General features: G+C 52.9%; 6 protein-coding genes across 6 annotated transcripts in view; 4 read left to right on the top strand and 2 right to left on the bottom strand.

Annotated features, from left to right (window-relative positions):
• Positions 1 to 2: 2 nt before the first annotated feature.
• On the top strand, positions 3 to 1088 carry BU25DRAFT_413930 (histone-fold-containing protein). The gene is made up of 2 exons (XM_033707160.1): positions 3 to 508; positions 639 to 1088. The coding sequence occupies exons 1-2, from the start codon at positions 266 to 268 to the stop codon at positions 852 to 854; spliced, it is 459 nt and encodes a 152-aa protein (XP_033558241.1). The 5' UTR covers positions 3 to 265; the 3' UTR covers positions 855 to 1088.
• Positions 1089 to 1700: 612 nt separating this feature from the next.
• BU25DRAFT_442273 (uncharacterized protein) lies at positions 1701 to 2946 on the bottom strand (the record flags this gene model as incomplete). Its single annotated transcript, XM_033709288.1, has 4 exons — positions 1701 to 1786; positions 1865 to 2208; positions 2264 to 2748; positions 2797 to 2946. 4 exons carry the CDS (start codon positions 2944 to 2946, stop codon positions 1701 to 1703), a joined length of 1065 nt encoding a protein of 354 aa, XP_033558240.1.
• Positions 2947 to 4727: 1781 nt separating this feature from the next.
• On the bottom strand, positions 4728 to 7122 carry BU25DRAFT_374928 (MBOAT family protein-like protein). Its single transcript, XM_033704075.1, has 5 exons — positions 6952 to 7122; positions 6855 to 6899; positions 6707 to 6806; positions 5641 to 6659; positions 4728 to 5592 (listed from the first exon to the last, which is right to left on the bottom strand). Exons 1-5 carry the CDS (start codon positions 6971 to 6973, stop codon positions 5033 to 5035), a joined length of 1746 nt encoding a protein of 581 aa, XP_033558239.1. The 5' UTR covers positions 6974 to 7122; the 3' UTR covers positions 4728 to 5032.
• Positions 7123 to 7290: 168 nt separating this feature from the next.
• Positions 7291 to 8837, top strand: BU25DRAFT_413927 (cyclophilin-like protein). Its single transcript, XM_033707159.1, has one exon. The coding sequence runs from the start codon at positions 7313 to 7315 to the stop codon at positions 8813 to 8815; it is 1503 nt and encodes a 500-aa protein (XP_033558238.1). The 5' UTR covers positions 7291 to 7312; the 3' UTR covers positions 8816 to 8837.
• Positions 8838 to 11267: 2430 nt separating this feature from the next.
• Positions 11268 to 12143, top strand: BU25DRAFT_302302 (heme oxygenase-like protein; the record flags this gene model as incomplete). Its single annotated transcript, XM_033702008.1, has 2 exons — positions 11268 to 11863; positions 11909 to 12143. Coding segments are annotated over 2 exons (831 nt in total), but the record flags the coding sequence as incomplete, so codon positions are not given.
• A 996-nt stretch (positions 12144 to 13139) lies between these two features.
• The window catches only part of BU25DRAFT_399800 (HET-domain-containing protein), a gene marked incomplete at its 3' end in the record, with an annotated part of 4718 nt that continues 1891 nt past the window's right edge, over positions 13140 to 15966 (top strand). Inside the window, exons 1-2 of the mRNA XM_033704947.1 lie at positions 13140 to 15607; positions 15673 to 15920. Of these exons, the coding sequence (XP_033558236.1) occupies positions 13352 to 15607; positions 15673 to 15920 (2504 nt within the window). The 5' untranslated portion in view covers positions 13140 to 13351. The remainder of the gene's footprint in view (positions 15608 to 15672; positions 15921 to 15966) is intronic.

Raw genomic sequence — 15966 nt, 5'->3', positions numbered from 1 at the left:
TCGATTCGGGCACAATAGAAGAACGAGGCACGTCCGCCCGCGCGACGCCCGCACCTACACGCCCGCTTATATTGATACTTCGGTCGAATCGTCGCCGCGACATACCGCGACTACTGAGAAGGCGATTGCGCGTAGCTGCGACTGTTGCCGACACGACTCTCGACGCGCTCTGAACGCGCCGCGGCTCCACCACGCGTCCCACCCAGCGCAACACCTTCACCCTCCACTCTCCAAATAACCCCACACACGCGATCGCACACCCATCATGCCGCCCAAATCCCCCGCAGCAAAGTCGCCCGGCCGAAAGAACAAAGCGCGCCCGTCGCGCGGCGGCTCCTCACGCGTATCGACTGGTTCAAGGCGCGAGAGTGGGAAGAGACTGGGCGCACCGGGTCCCGCGCCGCAGCGCACGAAAAGATATAGGCCGGGTACGGTTGCGCTGAGGGAGATCAGAAAGTATCAGAGGACGACGGATTTGTTGCTTTTGAAGCTGCCGTTTCAACGATTGGTGAGTGCTCAATGACAGAGGGTTGCGCGCGAGAGGGGATTTGGAGAATAGAGTCCCAAAGGAGAAGAGATGAGAAAAGCATGGCAGGCACGGCTGACACAAGGATCTTTGGCTGACAGGTGAGCCGCAGGTCAGAGAAATTGCACAAGGCGTGTCTGGCGACGATGGGCCGAACAGGTGGCAGAGTCAAGCTTTGATTGCGCTTCAGGAAGCCACAGAAGCATTTCTAGTCAACCTCTTCCACGATGCGAACCTGTGCGCGATCCACGCCAAGCGCGTTACCATTCAGCAAAAGGATATCCAGCTTGCGAGACGACTAAGAGCGGCTTGGGGCGCGCCGGTTTGAGGTGATGGAAAGATACCCATGTTTCAATTCTAGTTGTCTGAGAGTGTTGGCGAGACAGTTGACGCCCAACTCTGATCTGGGTTTGAAAGATTGGAGGTTACTAGGCGGACGATTGGGACTGGCGTTTGTGGCGTGGCACCATTGTGCGTGTTGGGTAAGATTTGGAGTCTCATTTTGGGACCATTGTTTACCTATTGTAGTATCATTTCGAGCTCGATGAGCTTTGCGTTCAAGGAAAGACAATGCGACTCATCTCCGAAGCGACAAGTCTTGTTTATTTCGGGCAGTGTCGACTGAAATCGAGACATCCATACGTTGCGTGCGAGTGCTTGCTGATGGCGCACGTTGTTTGCACTGCTGTTGGGTCAGTCCCTAGTGCAAGCGATCATAATCACGGTACGTTCAGCTGGAATCGCAGCCACTCCTGAGTTGTTGCTTGGATCCAAGTGCTGCCAATGAGCTCACAAAGTCGGGCAGCATCAAGCACAAGGTTCGCCAACAGATCCTCTGTCTGTGAACCAAGGAACAGTCAGCAGTAGTGATCACCGACTTTCAATGAGCAATTGTGCCACTCTGCGTGCATTTAAACCAACGAAGGAATTACAAGTGATAAGTCATTGAGGGATTGGTCCAGTGCTGAAAACAAGTCTGATTGCGATGTTACTAAGCCGGGACTACTGACGGCGGTAGTTGTAAGGAATGTTGATATTGTGCGACCTGCGCTGGTCATCTTACATTACAGCAGCAATATGCTGTGAAGACTGTTTTCCCTCCCAAACGCCGTTGCCCAGGATATATATGCGCCCGAACGCTAAATGTCAGTAGAAACGCCCCTCCAGACCGAGCCTAGTTGAGCCAACTCTTCCCTCTCCGATCCCCGTTGTCCTCCCTCTCCCCATCCTCCACCGTGACCGTTGTAGTTTGCCAGATCCCTTCCGGACTCCATGCGTTTCCACTAACAGCCACCCCAATCTCCTCATCACTCCTCCTCCCCTTCAAACTCCTCTCACTCCTCGCATCCCCACTCCTCTCATCGATCGTTCCAATTCTCGTCCAGACCCCCTCCTTATCCTTGTTCGGCCCCATTGCATTCAGAGCGATACTACACCTTGCTGTAGCTGTCGTGGTTGGGATATGCCTGAGCGTGCTGGGTGCCATGGAGCGGCCACGGGAGGTGCTGTACGAAGAGACTTTCTCTCTGAAGAAAACGCGCAGGACGGGGATGGAGGCACCGATGATGGCGACGGCTGTTTCGACGGCGGTCCAGATTGTGACATCTCTGCCGTTGTAGGAGAAGTCGGCCTGGCGGAGTTGGATTATGTAGACACCCTTCACGATGGCGCAGACACCGGCTCTGAACATCATTAATATACAGTTCTTGAAATACGTAGAGACGATTGTGCACGTACAGGATACCCATGCTCATGGCAATACCGACACCGATCTTCTCGCGCGTTCGCATTTGGAGGCCCCATATCAACGTCCATGGGAGGAGAGCGAGGTAGAAGTCGGCTGCTGCGCACCACGCCGCGTTGAAGATGCCGTAGTTGACAGTGATGACGGCATCCCAGCAATGCCCTTCGATTGTCGAGTTCCATGCTTTTGCTGTGGGCGTGCACTGTATCCAGGTGATGAAGGCAGACGGGAGCATGAACAGGAAGAGTGTGACAACGCAGAACCATACGGACCATTTAATGGGACCAGTAGTGAGTCGTAGTAGTGTTAAACCGAAGGAGATCTTGGAGAATGTCGACGCAAAGCAAGAGACCGAGGCGCCGATAGATGTGTATAGGGCGATGGTGAGAACGTTGTTGGGGTCAATATCGACAGTTCGCTTTCCGAATCCAAGTAGTTGGCCCATCTGTGTTATTATGGCTTCGATGAGCAGAAGAATCTGGGGTACATCAGTACTTAGACACTGCAGAGATGGGTGGCTACTGACCCATGAAGCAATGAGGATGTGGTCATCCCACCAGAGGCCTTGCCGTCGACTCAGTTTCGCATATACTCGTAACCCCAAGAAACCTCCACACAAGAATGTCAACCACCATGTGATTCCCATGATAAGCGGTCCATTGTCAGGAACGCCCATGATTGCGATGAGCGGGCTTGCTCGACCCTGCAGCCTCAGCTTGTAGAATGGACAAGCATGCGTTGCACGGATCTATCAAAGATCAAATACAAAAAGCAAAGCCGTCCGGGGGGAGGATCACAGTGTGTGGGGAAGAAAGAGGAACATGATCCTCCCGATGAGACCACGCGCGGTGCGCAACATGGGTCTTAATATCTGGAGGCTCAGACATGCAACCATGCCAACGTTGCAATATACTCCGCGACAAAAGGAGCTCAAGGCGAGCAGTACCATCCTTGACATCTTGACACCCAACGTGGCGCGTTTGGCATTCCTGCTAGGCTCATCGTTATCGGCAGGTGGAGATGCTGTCCGGCACTTCCCCTTCCAATCCAAGTAGACAAGCCGGTTGGCCGCGCGGAAAGGCTTGCAGCAGATTCATTCTGGGGGCAACGGCACAGAATCCCATGAAGTGCAGCGGCACAATTGCGGTCATCTAACTGCCTCGAGCTAATGTGCAATGCAAAAACGGAGAAGGCAAGCTGCACAAGCGGGAATCGTCTGCCTCGGGATCCATTATCCCGGAAATGATGCAGATCGCAAGGCCCTGCCGAGTTTGGGCCAGTTGTCGCTTGCCGTGGTGCAGTTCCTGTGTGGAGGAACATCCCTGCAGATCGCCACACAGGCCATGCGGGTGTTGCGAATCGATTTCGGACCGACTTTGATCGAAGATCCTTGAGTCCAGATGCGTTGTACCTGAACACCTTCCCTGTTAGCAGATTGCCGCGACCCGTGTCTTGCTCAGAGCGAGAACTGGAGGTCATCAACGCCAACACGCTCTGCATGCGGCACGTCGTGTTGACAAAAGTTACCTGCTCACTAACCGACGGCAATTGTTGCATTGGCGTTGTTTCGAGCTGAGATGACACAGCCTTCGTGCGCACTAACAAACGACGGGGTCAAAATAAACTTTCCACTCACAGGCTCAGCCCTGCTGTCGGTCGAGAACCTCCGAAACTCAACCGGGAACCAAACATGATCGTGACAGTGAAGCTGATGTTCCAGGATTCGAGAAGGTTGCGCAGATTATGCGGATGGAAAGTGCAAGGCAATACCTCGATAGGATGCAGTCAGCCTAACAAGACAGTTCACTATGTGCTCACTCGGAGAATCAAACATTAAGCACAGCGGCCCGAGCGACGTCGCCGAACAGCTGGTTGCCATGTGGCGGATTGATTCGACCGAACGCTTGAGTCATGGACAGATCCGAAGGGTGAGATCGTGTATGCACGAAAGCCTGAGACTGCGCGCGCCTCTACTCACCTGCTCCTCAATTGCTGATATATTCCAGACGGAGTAGACCACGATTCAGCACACACAATCAACATTGAAATTTGCGGTGTTGAAGCCCAAGCAGGTTCGTTGGGTATATATAGGTGGACAATTGTGAATAGTCTATTCCTGCTATTCAATCCTCGACGGCGATCAAGTTCATGCGAAAGACTTGCCAAGTGCGATTCAGATGTCGTTCGCAACGGCGGGGCTTGTTCGCTCGTTCATTGATGACTCGAGCACCTAGTCGTGCTTATGAATACCCTGCTGCTGACAACACTCCGCAACACAGAATGCAGAGGCACGAAGTCTTGCAAGATAGGAGAGCGCATACGGCATCGGTTCACGGCCCGAAGGACTGAGCCACGGTCTTCGCGGTGCAATATCCGCGGCCATGCTGCTGGCTGGAGAAGAACCCATTGAATCTTGAAGACCTGTCAATGCCGCGCTGATTCATGCATTCAGTTCGCCCGAGAAACCCCTCAAGAGCTGGAGAACGACCGAGAAAGGGAGATGGTGCTGCGGATACAAGAGCATGGTCCAGTACATTATATGGATTGGTATATTGATGGTTGTATATGGTGCTGGAGCAAAACAGTGCAGGTTCGTGCCTGTAGTGCATCTACTTACCTCTGCGGTCAGAACACACATTCAAGGTGAGCCCGATGTTGACGCATCAGTTGCGCTTCGCTGACGGTGCTCTGCCTCCGTCGTCAAAGAAGCAAAGCTCCTACTTCATGGCTTTGCAAAAGACAAGTTACGCATGTGCCACCACTCAGGTACTCTTGAACTCTTTGATCTTCTCCTGAATTGCTTTCTTGACATCGAAGCCTTGGAGCGCGCTTCCTCGCCTTTTTCGATCCGAAATTTCACGCTTGACCTGGGCAACGATGGCGTCGAGCTCCGCTTCTGGGTCGTCCGCGATTCCCAGCGTGGGCGCCCTCCTGCTGCTGGTAGTGCTGGCCATCGAGTTTGTCCTGGTGAGGTTGTCTTTCTTGATCTCTTCCTTGGCGATCTGCTCAATGTTTGATACGTCCAGATCAGCGGCAGATGTCGGTGCTGACCGCACAGACTGACGTTGCTGCAACTGCTTGCGGAATGGCAAAGAGCGAGAGAAAAGGCCAAAGCAGCCAGCGACACCAATCAGGGTGTAGAAGTACACTCCTGCCCAGACCTTCAACGTATCCGAAAAGCCTAGCAGGATGAACGGAGCGACCGTGAAAGAGAATGCCAGCTGTGTAAGCAAGAATGTAAAGACGTCGTAATAGATTTTGGTCGGCAGCGATGTTTTGCCATCGGCGGCAAGGAAGGAAGGGCGGATCAAACGTCGACCATCTGATAATGTCAGCTTGAATGATTGCAATCGAAAAATCGGGTACTAACTCTTTGCGACAGCTTGAAGCAGAGCCGCCAGGACGAACGCCATGTAGTAACCTGGGTAGAAGCCGTGCCAGAAGGCGCTAGTTACGAACGTTGCGAGAGTAGCGCCGAAACCTGGCTTCTGTCCTTTGGGCGTGACACGAAGGTACATGTAGTTGCGCAGCCACAAGTTGGTGTTGATGTTCCATTCGCCCAAGAACGCACGTGTGTTCTGAGCGGTCTCGATGGCGATGGGTCGAATGTTGGTGAGGCGATCCCACTTCGCACGTCCGGTCTTGGGGTCGATGCCGTTGTAACCAATGCCGGACAAGATGCAGGCACCTTCGGAGAGACTCCAAACACCATAGTACTTCATACGAGTAGTGAGACCGAGCATGTACAGCTGCCAAACCCTTCGCAGAAATCCATATTGCATGTACTCATTGCTGAGGAAGAAAGAGGGATAGTACCAGCCAGAGAACTTGAGGAATGCAATGATCCAGAGCGTTCCGTAGATGCCTTTGATAGTAGCTGGAGTGCCACTGCGAGGAATCTTCCGTTTCTTCCTCGTGAGCGGTGCCTTCGATGGGTCCATTCCTGGTGGAAGTGTGAACATCGTAGTGGTGATATACTGGCTGTAGTCGCAGTAGTCGAATGCAGGACCTGCCATGAAACCAGGGAAGAACAGTACGTAGCCGGCATAGTCCAGAACACTGGGCATGGTCCTGACAGCATGGTCCTTCTGGAACTCTGAGAGCTCTGCTTCAGGGAGACGACCATCTTGGACATTCCAGCAGAACGCCGTTAGCTTCATAACGAGGACCATCTGAGCACCGGAGATGTCGACCGCGGATGCGTCATTGACTGATTGGCGATAGATGTGGTTTAGGGACATGTGCCCCATCAGAAAGACGAATCCAATCCAAGGCATGAACGGTGAGTTGATCTTCGATGCAATCGCGTATGCACCTGCAGCGCTGATGAAAATAGTTCGTAGACCGTACCAGAGATCGAACAGGCCAACGAGGTAGAACATAGCAACACTACAATATCAGTCCCAGAAACATATGGCGCAAGGTAAAGAGCTTACGCTATGATGAAAGCGTTCTTCTGCCATGGCGTCTTGTCTGGTATCCGCTTAAGAACACCAGCTAGAGGGTATGAGAGGTAGAACGAGAAAACAAGCTTGACTGCTAAGAGTTAGTATAGAACGTGGAAAGGACCTAAGTGAAGCTTACGCTCGTCTGCCGAAGTTCCAAGTAAGCTGCCGACATATTCAAAGGCTACCCTAGGTTGTTAGTAAGCGTCCTTGTTTCCAGTACACCTAAGACGTACGCGCATTGATATAGGGCAACATCTTAGCTGATTGTTCACAAAGGTAGAGATCGTCCGCAGACGGAAGGGAGGTGAAGCAGGAAGAGGATATGTAGGTCGTAGAAAACTGCTTATCCCTAAGCTGTCCGCATGTTCAGCTGTGTCTTGATGTGCGAATAATCTCGATAGTTCCTGGCACGCAGGGTAAAGGTGGCAGTGGCTTGTGACGTCGTCACGCTAACATTTTATGCGCTAAGTCTGGAAGGGTAAGGTAACATCTTGGAAGCGGTGAAACGCGGCAGTATGTCATCAACACCACTTGAAAGTTCACGATCGATGCATTTGCGCCAAACACCTTCGAATACATACACGAATCGCCAAAATGAGCGCGACATACAATCTCGAACCGAATCCGACTGCGAAAGTTCTCCTTCACACCAATCGCGGCGACCTCGAGGTCGAGCTTTTCGCAAAGCAGACACCCATAACTTCGCGCAACTTCCTACAGTTATGTCTCGATGGCTATTATGACAACACTGTGTTCCACCGCCTGGTGAAAGGCTTCATCATTCAAGGAGGAGATCCAACTGGGACCGGTCAGGGTGGAGAGAGCAGCTACGATGGCGAATCGTTCCAAGATGAGATGCATAGTCGGTTGAAGTACACAAGAAGAGGTCTGCTGGGCATGGCAAATACAGGCAAGAAAGACGACAATGGGAGTCAGTTCTTCTTTACCTTGGCGGCAACGCCAGAGCTGCAAGATAAGAACACCATGTTTGGCAGGATCGCAGGAGATACAATCTACAACCTGATGAAGATGGCCGAGGCAGAGATCGCGGAGGGTAGTGAAGATCGGCCGATGTATCCTACCAAGATCACAGGGTCTGAAATCATCTTGAATCCATTCGAGGATATGGTTAAGCGGGAGAGGGTGGCACAACGGACGGAACCAGAGGCAAAGAAGGTCAAAAAGCCAAAGAGGAAGGCTGGGAAGAATGTTCTGAGCTTTGGTGGAGAAGATGGGGAGGATGCAGCGCCTGTGTTGAAGAAAGCGAAGTTCAACACAAAGCTCGTCAGTGCGGGGGAAGAGCAGCCGGCGTCAACGAAAGATACACCTGCGCCAAAGTTTCCTGAGACGAAAGCCATACCTATACGCAAACCCTCCAGGAAGTCGCCGTCAGAGTCGTCGTCCCCAAAGCCGGTAAAAGCGGCACCGAAGTCACCACTTCGAGAAAAGGCACGGTCGCCACCACCACGAGAGCTATCACCGGCATCTGAGAAGAAGTCGAAGATCGATCGCGTCAATGCACAGATTGCTGAGCTGAAAGCATCAATGAAGCGCAACACCGGACCTCAGCATGTGGAACAAACGAAGAAGAAGTCTTTACTAGAGTCCATGGTTCCTTCTTCGACAACACGAGGGAGGAAGCGTGGCGCTGGCGGCAATGCTGCGCAGGAGCAGGCTACGCTCGATATTCTGTCGAAGTTCAAGTCGAAGCTTGAAGCATCAGAGCCGGCAGCAGCACCAAAGAGCAAGGATATCCCTGCGCCCGGTGATGTCGAGACGAAGGATAGCGCTACCAATAGCAGCAAGATTGACGAGGAGGACGAAGCAGTCTGCGATCTGCACTTCATTGCAGGCTGTCAATCGTGTAAGGCATGGGACAAGGAGGAAGAGGAAGAGTCAGACGACGATGCAGGGTGGATGTCTCATTCCCTTAGCTTCGCAAAGGACAGATTAGGGAAGGATCTGGAGTGGAAGAGGAAGAACGAGGAGGACCTACTGGTCATTGACCCATTGGAGGAAGCCAAGAGACACAAGGCTGAGGCCAAAGGGAAACGAGAGTGGGATGGTGGGAAGGACAAGAAGAAGATGAAAACGTGAGTGTAGACTTGGTAGGCCATGATATACCCCAAAATCCACACCGAGGACGTTTCTTTTGACGAGATAAGTCTTCGCTGAGTTATGCGCGCGCAAAGCAGGCTAGTGCGCCACCAACAGCAAGAGAATGCAGGCAGTAGACGCTCCTGAAGACCTACAGACTGGGCCGTGGCAAGCAGTTGTCGATCTACCTAGCGCCTTCACCTTCGCTTCACCTTGTGCACAGCTAGCAGCCTTGTGTTCAAAAGCCACCTCCTCCGCGCCCGAAACTTCTTTCGCGCTCTCCCATCTCCTCCCCGTTTCCGAAACTTCTAAGAAACTACTTTCTGTCTTTCACAAGTCCACGCTTAAAGCGCCATCTTCTCTGCAGCTACTTCACCAATAACTACACCTCTCTGTAAGTAAGCTGGCTACCGCCATGGCATCTCATTTGGGCGACTCGTCGCAATGAGTAGTCGCGCAAGGAGAGCTTGTCCCTCACCTAACATCTTCTCGCGCTAGCTTCCTGTCCTCTTTCTACTTAACTTAGTATTTGTTGCGGCGTGGCGGCTGTAGAATACTGATATCTACGGTAAACGATAACGTAAGACTATCAGGTCGATGGAATACTGCGCTGAATTGCTATCTAGCTGAGAGATGACGACTATATACCTGACCTCAGGCCAGTGACCTGTCACACACTAGACTAGGGTAGTCTGTCAGGGGTACAGTCAGACCTTGTATGGACCAACCGATACCGCAACACTATTGCATTTTCCCTACTTCTACTCACTCTCAAGCTTACATTACTGACTGCATCCAGCCACACCCCTAGGCTCTAGCATTGCTAATCTGGTATAGCAGCCGTCACTAAGGACGCTCATGACCGTCACATCGCTGAATAACTCGCCAAAGGTGACAAGTGGGATAGGTGGGAGGTGAGCCCACTTACAATTAACTATATTGACAACAGCCAACATCATCAATTTCATCAATCCTGCCTTCATCGCTCCCACTTTCGTCTCAGCCTGCACCGCTCCACCAGAGATACCTGGACTGGACATCAAGGCCCTGGCAGCTAAACATCACCCGTCAGCCAAGTGTGAAGTCGCTATCGCTAACAATGCTTTCTCCGAAGCTTATGAGCATATATGGACCAAGCAGCGCACCGTTGTCGTCCTCTTCGCCTGGATGTTCTACAAGACTATGTGCTTGATCTCCGCTTTCGTCTGGTATCTCTTCAACCGATTCTTCCGCCCTCTCCCTCCTTCTCCTCCCAAGCCGACACCGCCGCCGAAAAACTTCTCCTGCTCCGCCGCCAAAGATCGACACTCCTTCACAATACATCACGCCGCCAACAAAAAAGCTCACCTGGCCTCTAAAACCGGCAAGCTTTCGCCGATCACAGGTACTTGTAGCCATCATGATGCACTGAGACGATGCTAATACTCACAGAATCTCCTCTGCCTGCCTCCAAAGTGGCAGATGCCACCCCAATTGCTGCCGCCGAGAGCCCTGTCTCCCTCCCGCTAACCGTGCAAAGTGACGACGCAACTCGCGAACGTGCGTGGATACCTCCAGGATCCCTCAAGATTCATCTGACATCAGCAGCAGCTGTCACTGAAGCCTTCTGTCCTCCCTCTTCTCCCTCCCCTCAAGCTCCAAAAAGGCCCCTACGGACACAAAGACTTTTCCTCGCTTGATCATAACGATATTGACTAGACCAGTCGCTCCGCTGCCGAAGCGGGCATGTGTTGTGCAGCAGCAAGCTGCCCTAGGGGCGTTCGCCGAGCTGCCCTTCGTTGAAGTGTTGTTGCTGTTGTGAAGACCTGTCGATGTTCAGACGCAGCTGCGGGAGCCACCGAAGGCCTCCACGCTACGACGTAACGACGAGATGTATACCGTACTTGTACTTGTAGCCACCAGGTGCCCTACGCCCTACGCTCTCACTTTCTGTCACAACAAATCGACTTTACTAACTTCATCCCCAATTCCGTGTGAAACTCCCACTACGTACTCCGCGGAACCGTCACAGAATCCAGGGTCCGATGGCGTCATCGTCACGCCGCCAAACCACTCCGTACCACTCCGAGCCTCACATCGCCAAGCATCCCGCCCCTCCAAACACGCTTTAACAAGTCGCTATTTCGGTTCTAGAACCGAAAGCACACTCTAGAACACTCGGCGCTACTCGCCTGGTCGTGTGCGAATGGTTCAAGCCAAGAGATACGTCATGTATACTGATCAGCCTTCGAGATTGAAGGCTTCTTGTTTCTTGAGTTGATGCGATGGTGCGTAACTAAAGGTTTGTAGGGCTTGGCAGGGTGAGGAAGGCATATAAGGTGTTGGATTCCGGATTAAAGACATCATAATTCAAGACTAAGCTTAACAACTTTTACAAATCCGACCTACACCAACAACCAAACCATTACCAATACCAATAACCACTTAGCAACAACAAGCAACAAACAACAACATGGTACAACACCACCCCGGCGCCTTCATCTCCAAAGCAAACCTTGACACCACCGATGTCCCCTGGGCGCTAACAACACACCTCCTCTCCGTATCGATCCCACAATTCAAACGCACAACCACCGCACCCTTCCTCGCACGCGCAGCAACCGGGCAACTCCCCAAGGCGCTCATTGCACAATGGCTTGCCAACGATCGCCTGTACATCCAGGGCTACATCTCGCTCGCCGAGAGCCTCGTGCGCATCGTCAAGCTGACAAGCTCGGCAGCGACACAAGCCAACGTTGAGTCGATCGAGGCCAGGTTGCTCCTTTGGTTAGATGCGGCGATTGAGAATGTAAAGAGGGAGTTTGAGTGGTTCGACGAGATGACCAAGTCCTACAATCTTGTCGCACCCACACCCTCGTCAAGCCAAAAGAGTCTAGGCGTCCAGCGATTCGAAGCCCTCTTCACACAACTCTCGTCACAGACTCCTAACGCCTTCCTCCCCTGGCTCGAAGGCGCGGTGTGCCTTTTCTCCACCGAAAAGGTGTACTACGAAGCCTGGAGCTGGGCGCGGAAGCAGGATCGTCGTCGGTCTGCATCATCCATGCCCGGGTCTACTGCCGCTGCATCACGTTCTCGCTCCCCGAACCCAGTAAGTCAGGATTACTCGAAGGATTTAGACGGCGGCGCGATGAGGAAGGAGTTCATTCCCAATTGGTCGAATAAGAACTTCATGATGTTCGTCGAAACACTCGAACGTATCATCAACGAAGGTGTCAGCCAGGCTGTGGCCAGCGATGACAAGAGGTGGCAGGAGGTTGAGGCGAGGGCGGATGCGGTGTGGCAGGCTACGCTGGATGCGGAGGAGGCGTTTTGGCCGGATGTTGATGGCAGTGGCTTGCATGCCTCCAACGGCGCCAACGGCGTTGACGGTGTCAATGGATCGTACAACGGGACGGAAGTTAGGGCCCTCTTGGGTGCCAAGGACGGCAGCCTTCTTGAGCCTAACACACGCACGTACGATCGAGATAACAGGTCATTGACAGGTGGACAGGAAACGACCTATGTGCCACATGTTGGCAATGTGTAATAGTCGCGACTTGAGATGAGGTTTTCCATTTCTGTGAATTGTCATATAGATTGATGTAGCGTTTTGAATTCACGACTCTTTCAAACACTTTTGATCTCAGCAACTTTGCATTCGTCATCTCATGACGCCCTTGTTCTGTTCGAGTAACGTCCGTCCTTACGTGCCGGGACGCACGGTGTAACGGGACAGGTTCGCAGTTCGGAGCTTCGCCATCTTTTGTCCGCAAGTACAAAGACCTGCGGTTGGTGTTTTAATGTTGTGCAGCCATTTCTCTACAAGTGCACCAGCCTCTGATATGGACTGAAGCGATGTTGATCCTGCTGTCGATCATTTCGTCAACGCCGTCAGTCGAGCCTTCGTTGATACCCCCCCCCCCGTCCTTCTGCGATCCTGAACGTCTTAGCCGAAGTTGAAGGGTCTGACAGGAAGCACAATCGAGGCACATCATATCTGTCACCTTGAGAAGTTGCTTCGATATGAGAATTGTGCAGTCCGAGAGTTTCGCCGGTCAAGAGCGAAGATCGCAAGAAGTGTGCAAGTAGCTTGCAGTAGCGTGCTCAGATGTCGCAGAATGCTTCTGTAATGAATCCAACGCTATTATTATGACGGCTCAGCGGCTAGGGATAGCTGTGGCGCAGGCTGTCGGCTTCAGAGCCACGTGCCTTGTCCCACTTCGGGCGGGTCGGCTCTCTTCCGCCCTTCGAGGTTCAGGCACCCGCCAGTTTGGCCGCTGTTCAGCCTTGCGCCTGCCCCGCTCTAGGCCATCTCCTACCATTCGTACCCTACCAGGAACATGGCAAACGACATCGGCCTCTCATCGCGACACTACTGCGCGTTGCTATTTTGGAGTAGGCCAGTCAAGTGCTGTACAGCCTTTCCCCTCCGTCTCTACTTGCTGACCTCGAACACAACAGGGAGACTGGTGGCAGCACTCTCTCGCAAGGCTGCCGCGTCAAGGCTCCTGATACTCGTCGCTACCGCATGCACCTACCACCCATCTGTGCATATTGATGCGGCTGTTATATTGTGGGGAGGATGGAGAGCTCAGTGTCACCGCCGACGTGGTTGACGAAGACGCAATACCGCGTTATGCAATCCTGTCTCATACCTGGGGAGCGGAGGCGGAGGAGGTCACTTTCGAAGACATAGCAAGGAAGGCTGGTAAGGACAAGCCTGGCTACAGGAAAATTCAGCTCTGTGGAGAGCAGGCAAAGCGCGACGGCTTACAGCACTTCTGGATCGACACCTGCTGCATCAACAAGGCTAACAAGGCTGAGCACTCGCTGGCCATCCGGTCCATGTTTTGCTGGTACCGCAAAGCAGCAAAATGCTACGTCTACTTGTCAGACGTATCTGCTTCACCCCTTGCATCCAAGGCAGAAGCGAGCGCACCACTGTGGGACTCAGAGTTCCGAGAAAGCAAGTGGTTTACGCGCGGCTGGACGCTCCAGGAGCTTCTCGCACCTGGCATTGTCGAGTTCTTCTCATGCGAGTGGCACAAACTGGGTAACAGGGTATCTTTAAAGTGCCAGATTCACGAAGTCACAGCTATCCCATATGCAGCGCTCGAAGGAGCCCCTCTGTCCCAGTTCACGGTCAGCGAGCGGCTTGGGTGGAAACAGGATCGCCACACGAAGCTCAAAGAGGACGCCGCGTATTCTTTGTCAGGCATCCTTGACGTTGACATCACGCCAGTCTACGGCGAAGGCGCTGGGGAAGCATTTAGGCGGCTTCACGACGAGGTTCGGAAGCTGGAAGCGTGCCTTCGTGACTTACGCCCTACCGACCCCTGTAACGACAAGAGGCGCATTGAGGACACAAAGGGTGGCTTGTTGGAGGGCTCATACCGCTGGGTGCTTGAAAACAGCAGTTTCCAACAATGGCACAACGACCCACAGAGTCAGCTGCTGTGGATCAAAGGTGATCCCGGCAAGGGCAAGACGATGCTGCTCTGCGGCATCATCAACGAGCTACGGAAAACCATCGCTAGGACGGCGTCTGTGTCGTACTTCTTCTGTCAGGCCACTGACTCGCGCATCAACAGCGCTACAGCCGTGCTGCGCGGACTGTTGTACTTGCTTGTCAGTCAGCAGCCGACACTCCTCACGCACGTTCGCAAGACGTACGACCAGGCGGGCAAGGCCATATTCGAGGATGCAAACGCATGGGTTGCTTTAACAGAGATCTTTGCAAACATGCTGCAGGACTCGAGTTTGGGCACTACCTACATAATCATTGACGCGCTAGACGAGTGCGTCACTGACTTGCCGAAGCTGCTTCAGTTTGTCGCACAGGGGTCGTCTGCGTCTTCCCGCGTCAAGTGGATTGTGTCTAGCCGCAACTTGCCACACATTGAGGGCCAGCTCGTGCAGGCAGGGCACCAGGTAAAGCTGAGTCTTGAGCTCAACGCAGAGTCTGTGTCGGCGGCTGTCAGCATCTTTATCCAGCACAAGGTTTCTCAGCTGGCCCAGCAGAATAAGTACGATACGCAGACTCGGGACGCTGTACTAGGACGTTTGACGTCCAATGCAAACGACACCTTCCTGTGGGTAGCACTCGTCTGTCAAGAGCTTGAGAAAACAGCGAAACGAAACGCCCTCAAGAAGCTGCACTCTTTCCCGCCGGGGCTGAACGCGCTGTACGAGCGGATGATGCAGCAGATCAGCATGTCGGATGACGCTGCACTTTGCAAGCAGGTGCTGGCTTTGACCGCGCTCATGTATCGGCCCATAACGCTAGAGGAGCTAGTGGCCCTTGCTGAGCCGCTCGAAGACATAGCTGACGAGGTGGAAGTGCGAGAGATCATTGACCTCTGTGGATCATTTCTCACTCTGCGAGAAGCCACAGTCTACTTTGTGCATCAATCTGCACAAGACTTTCTCTTCACGAAAGCGTCTAATCATGTTTTTCCAAAGGGGCCCGAAGCCGTTCATCGGGCGATCCTTTCTAGGTCGCTCGTACTTCTATCCAGGACGTTGCACAGGGACATGTACAGCCTGGAAGCGCCGGGGGTTCCCATCGACGACGTTCAACCACCCGAGCCAGACCCACTGGCAACGTCGCGCTACCCGTGTGTCTACTGGATCGATCATCTGTATGACTCGAAATATAAGTCTCAGGAAAATGGCGTTGGTGACCTGCAAGTTCTTGGCATAATCAACGAGTTTTTGAAAACGAAGTATCTTTACTGGCTAGAAGGGCTTAGTCTGTGCAAGAGCATCGCAGAAGGCGTGGTTTCGATGGCGAGACTATGCTCCCTAGTCCAGGTATAGCATGCACAGACAATAAGATTGTATAATGTACTTGGTGTAGATGCTAACACAATCAGGAGATGCGGGACGCGGACGAGCTGACTAAGCTTGTCCAAGACGCACGCCGATTTGTCATGTACCATAAAGGGGCAATCGACAGCTACCCTCTGCAGACATATGCGTCTGCGCTATTATTCAGTCCGACAGGGAGCAGGATCAGAAGGTTGTTCCAGCATGAAGAGCCGAAAGAAATCACAATCAAGCCAATGATGGGCAGTGGATGGAGTGCGTGCTTGCAGACGCTTGAGGGCCACAACAACGATGTCAGGTCTGTAGCCTTCTCGCACGACTCGACCAAGCTGGCGTCGGCGTCA

The sequence above is a fragment of the Macroventuria anomochaeta genome (genome assembly GCF_010093625.1).
Source record: "Macroventuria anomochaeta strain CBS 525.71 unplaced genomic scaffold BU25scaffold_33, whole genome shotgun sequence".
NCBI lineage: Eukaryota > Fungi > Ascomycota > Dothideomycetes > Pleosporales > Didymellaceae > Macroventuria > Macroventuria anomochaeta.
This window is presented reverse-complemented; position numbering and strand designations above follow the sequence as displayed.

What these genes read in the sequence shown, in the direction of transcription:
- BU25DRAFT_413927 (XM_033707159.1), top strand. Translation starts at nt 7,313, where the DNA reads ATGAGCGCGACATACAATCTCGAACCGAATCCGACTGCGAAAGTTCTC.
- BU25DRAFT_374928 (XM_033704075.1), bottom strand. Translation starts at nt 6,973, where the DNA reads ATGTTGCCCTATATCAATGCGC. An exon ending in TGGAACTTCGGCAGACGAGC is followed by an intron (nt 6,807 to 6,854) that starts GTAAGCTTCACT and finishes AACTCTTAGCAG; the next exon opens with TCAAGCTTGTTTTCTCGTTC. An exon ending in GCTTCAAGCTGTCGCAAAGA is followed by an intron (nt 5,593 to 5,640) that starts GTTAGTACCCGA and finishes TGACATTATCAG; the next exon opens with ATGGTCGACGTTTGATCCGC.
- BU25DRAFT_413930 (XM_033707160.1), top strand. Translation starts at nt 266, where the DNA reads ATGCCGCCCAAATCCCCCGCAGCAAAGTCGCCCGGCCGAAAGAACAAA. An exon ending in AGCTGCCGTTTCAACGATTG is followed by an intron (nt 509 to 638) that starts GTGAGTGCTCAA and finishes GGTGAGCCGCAG; the next exon opens with GTCAGAGAAATTGCACAAGG.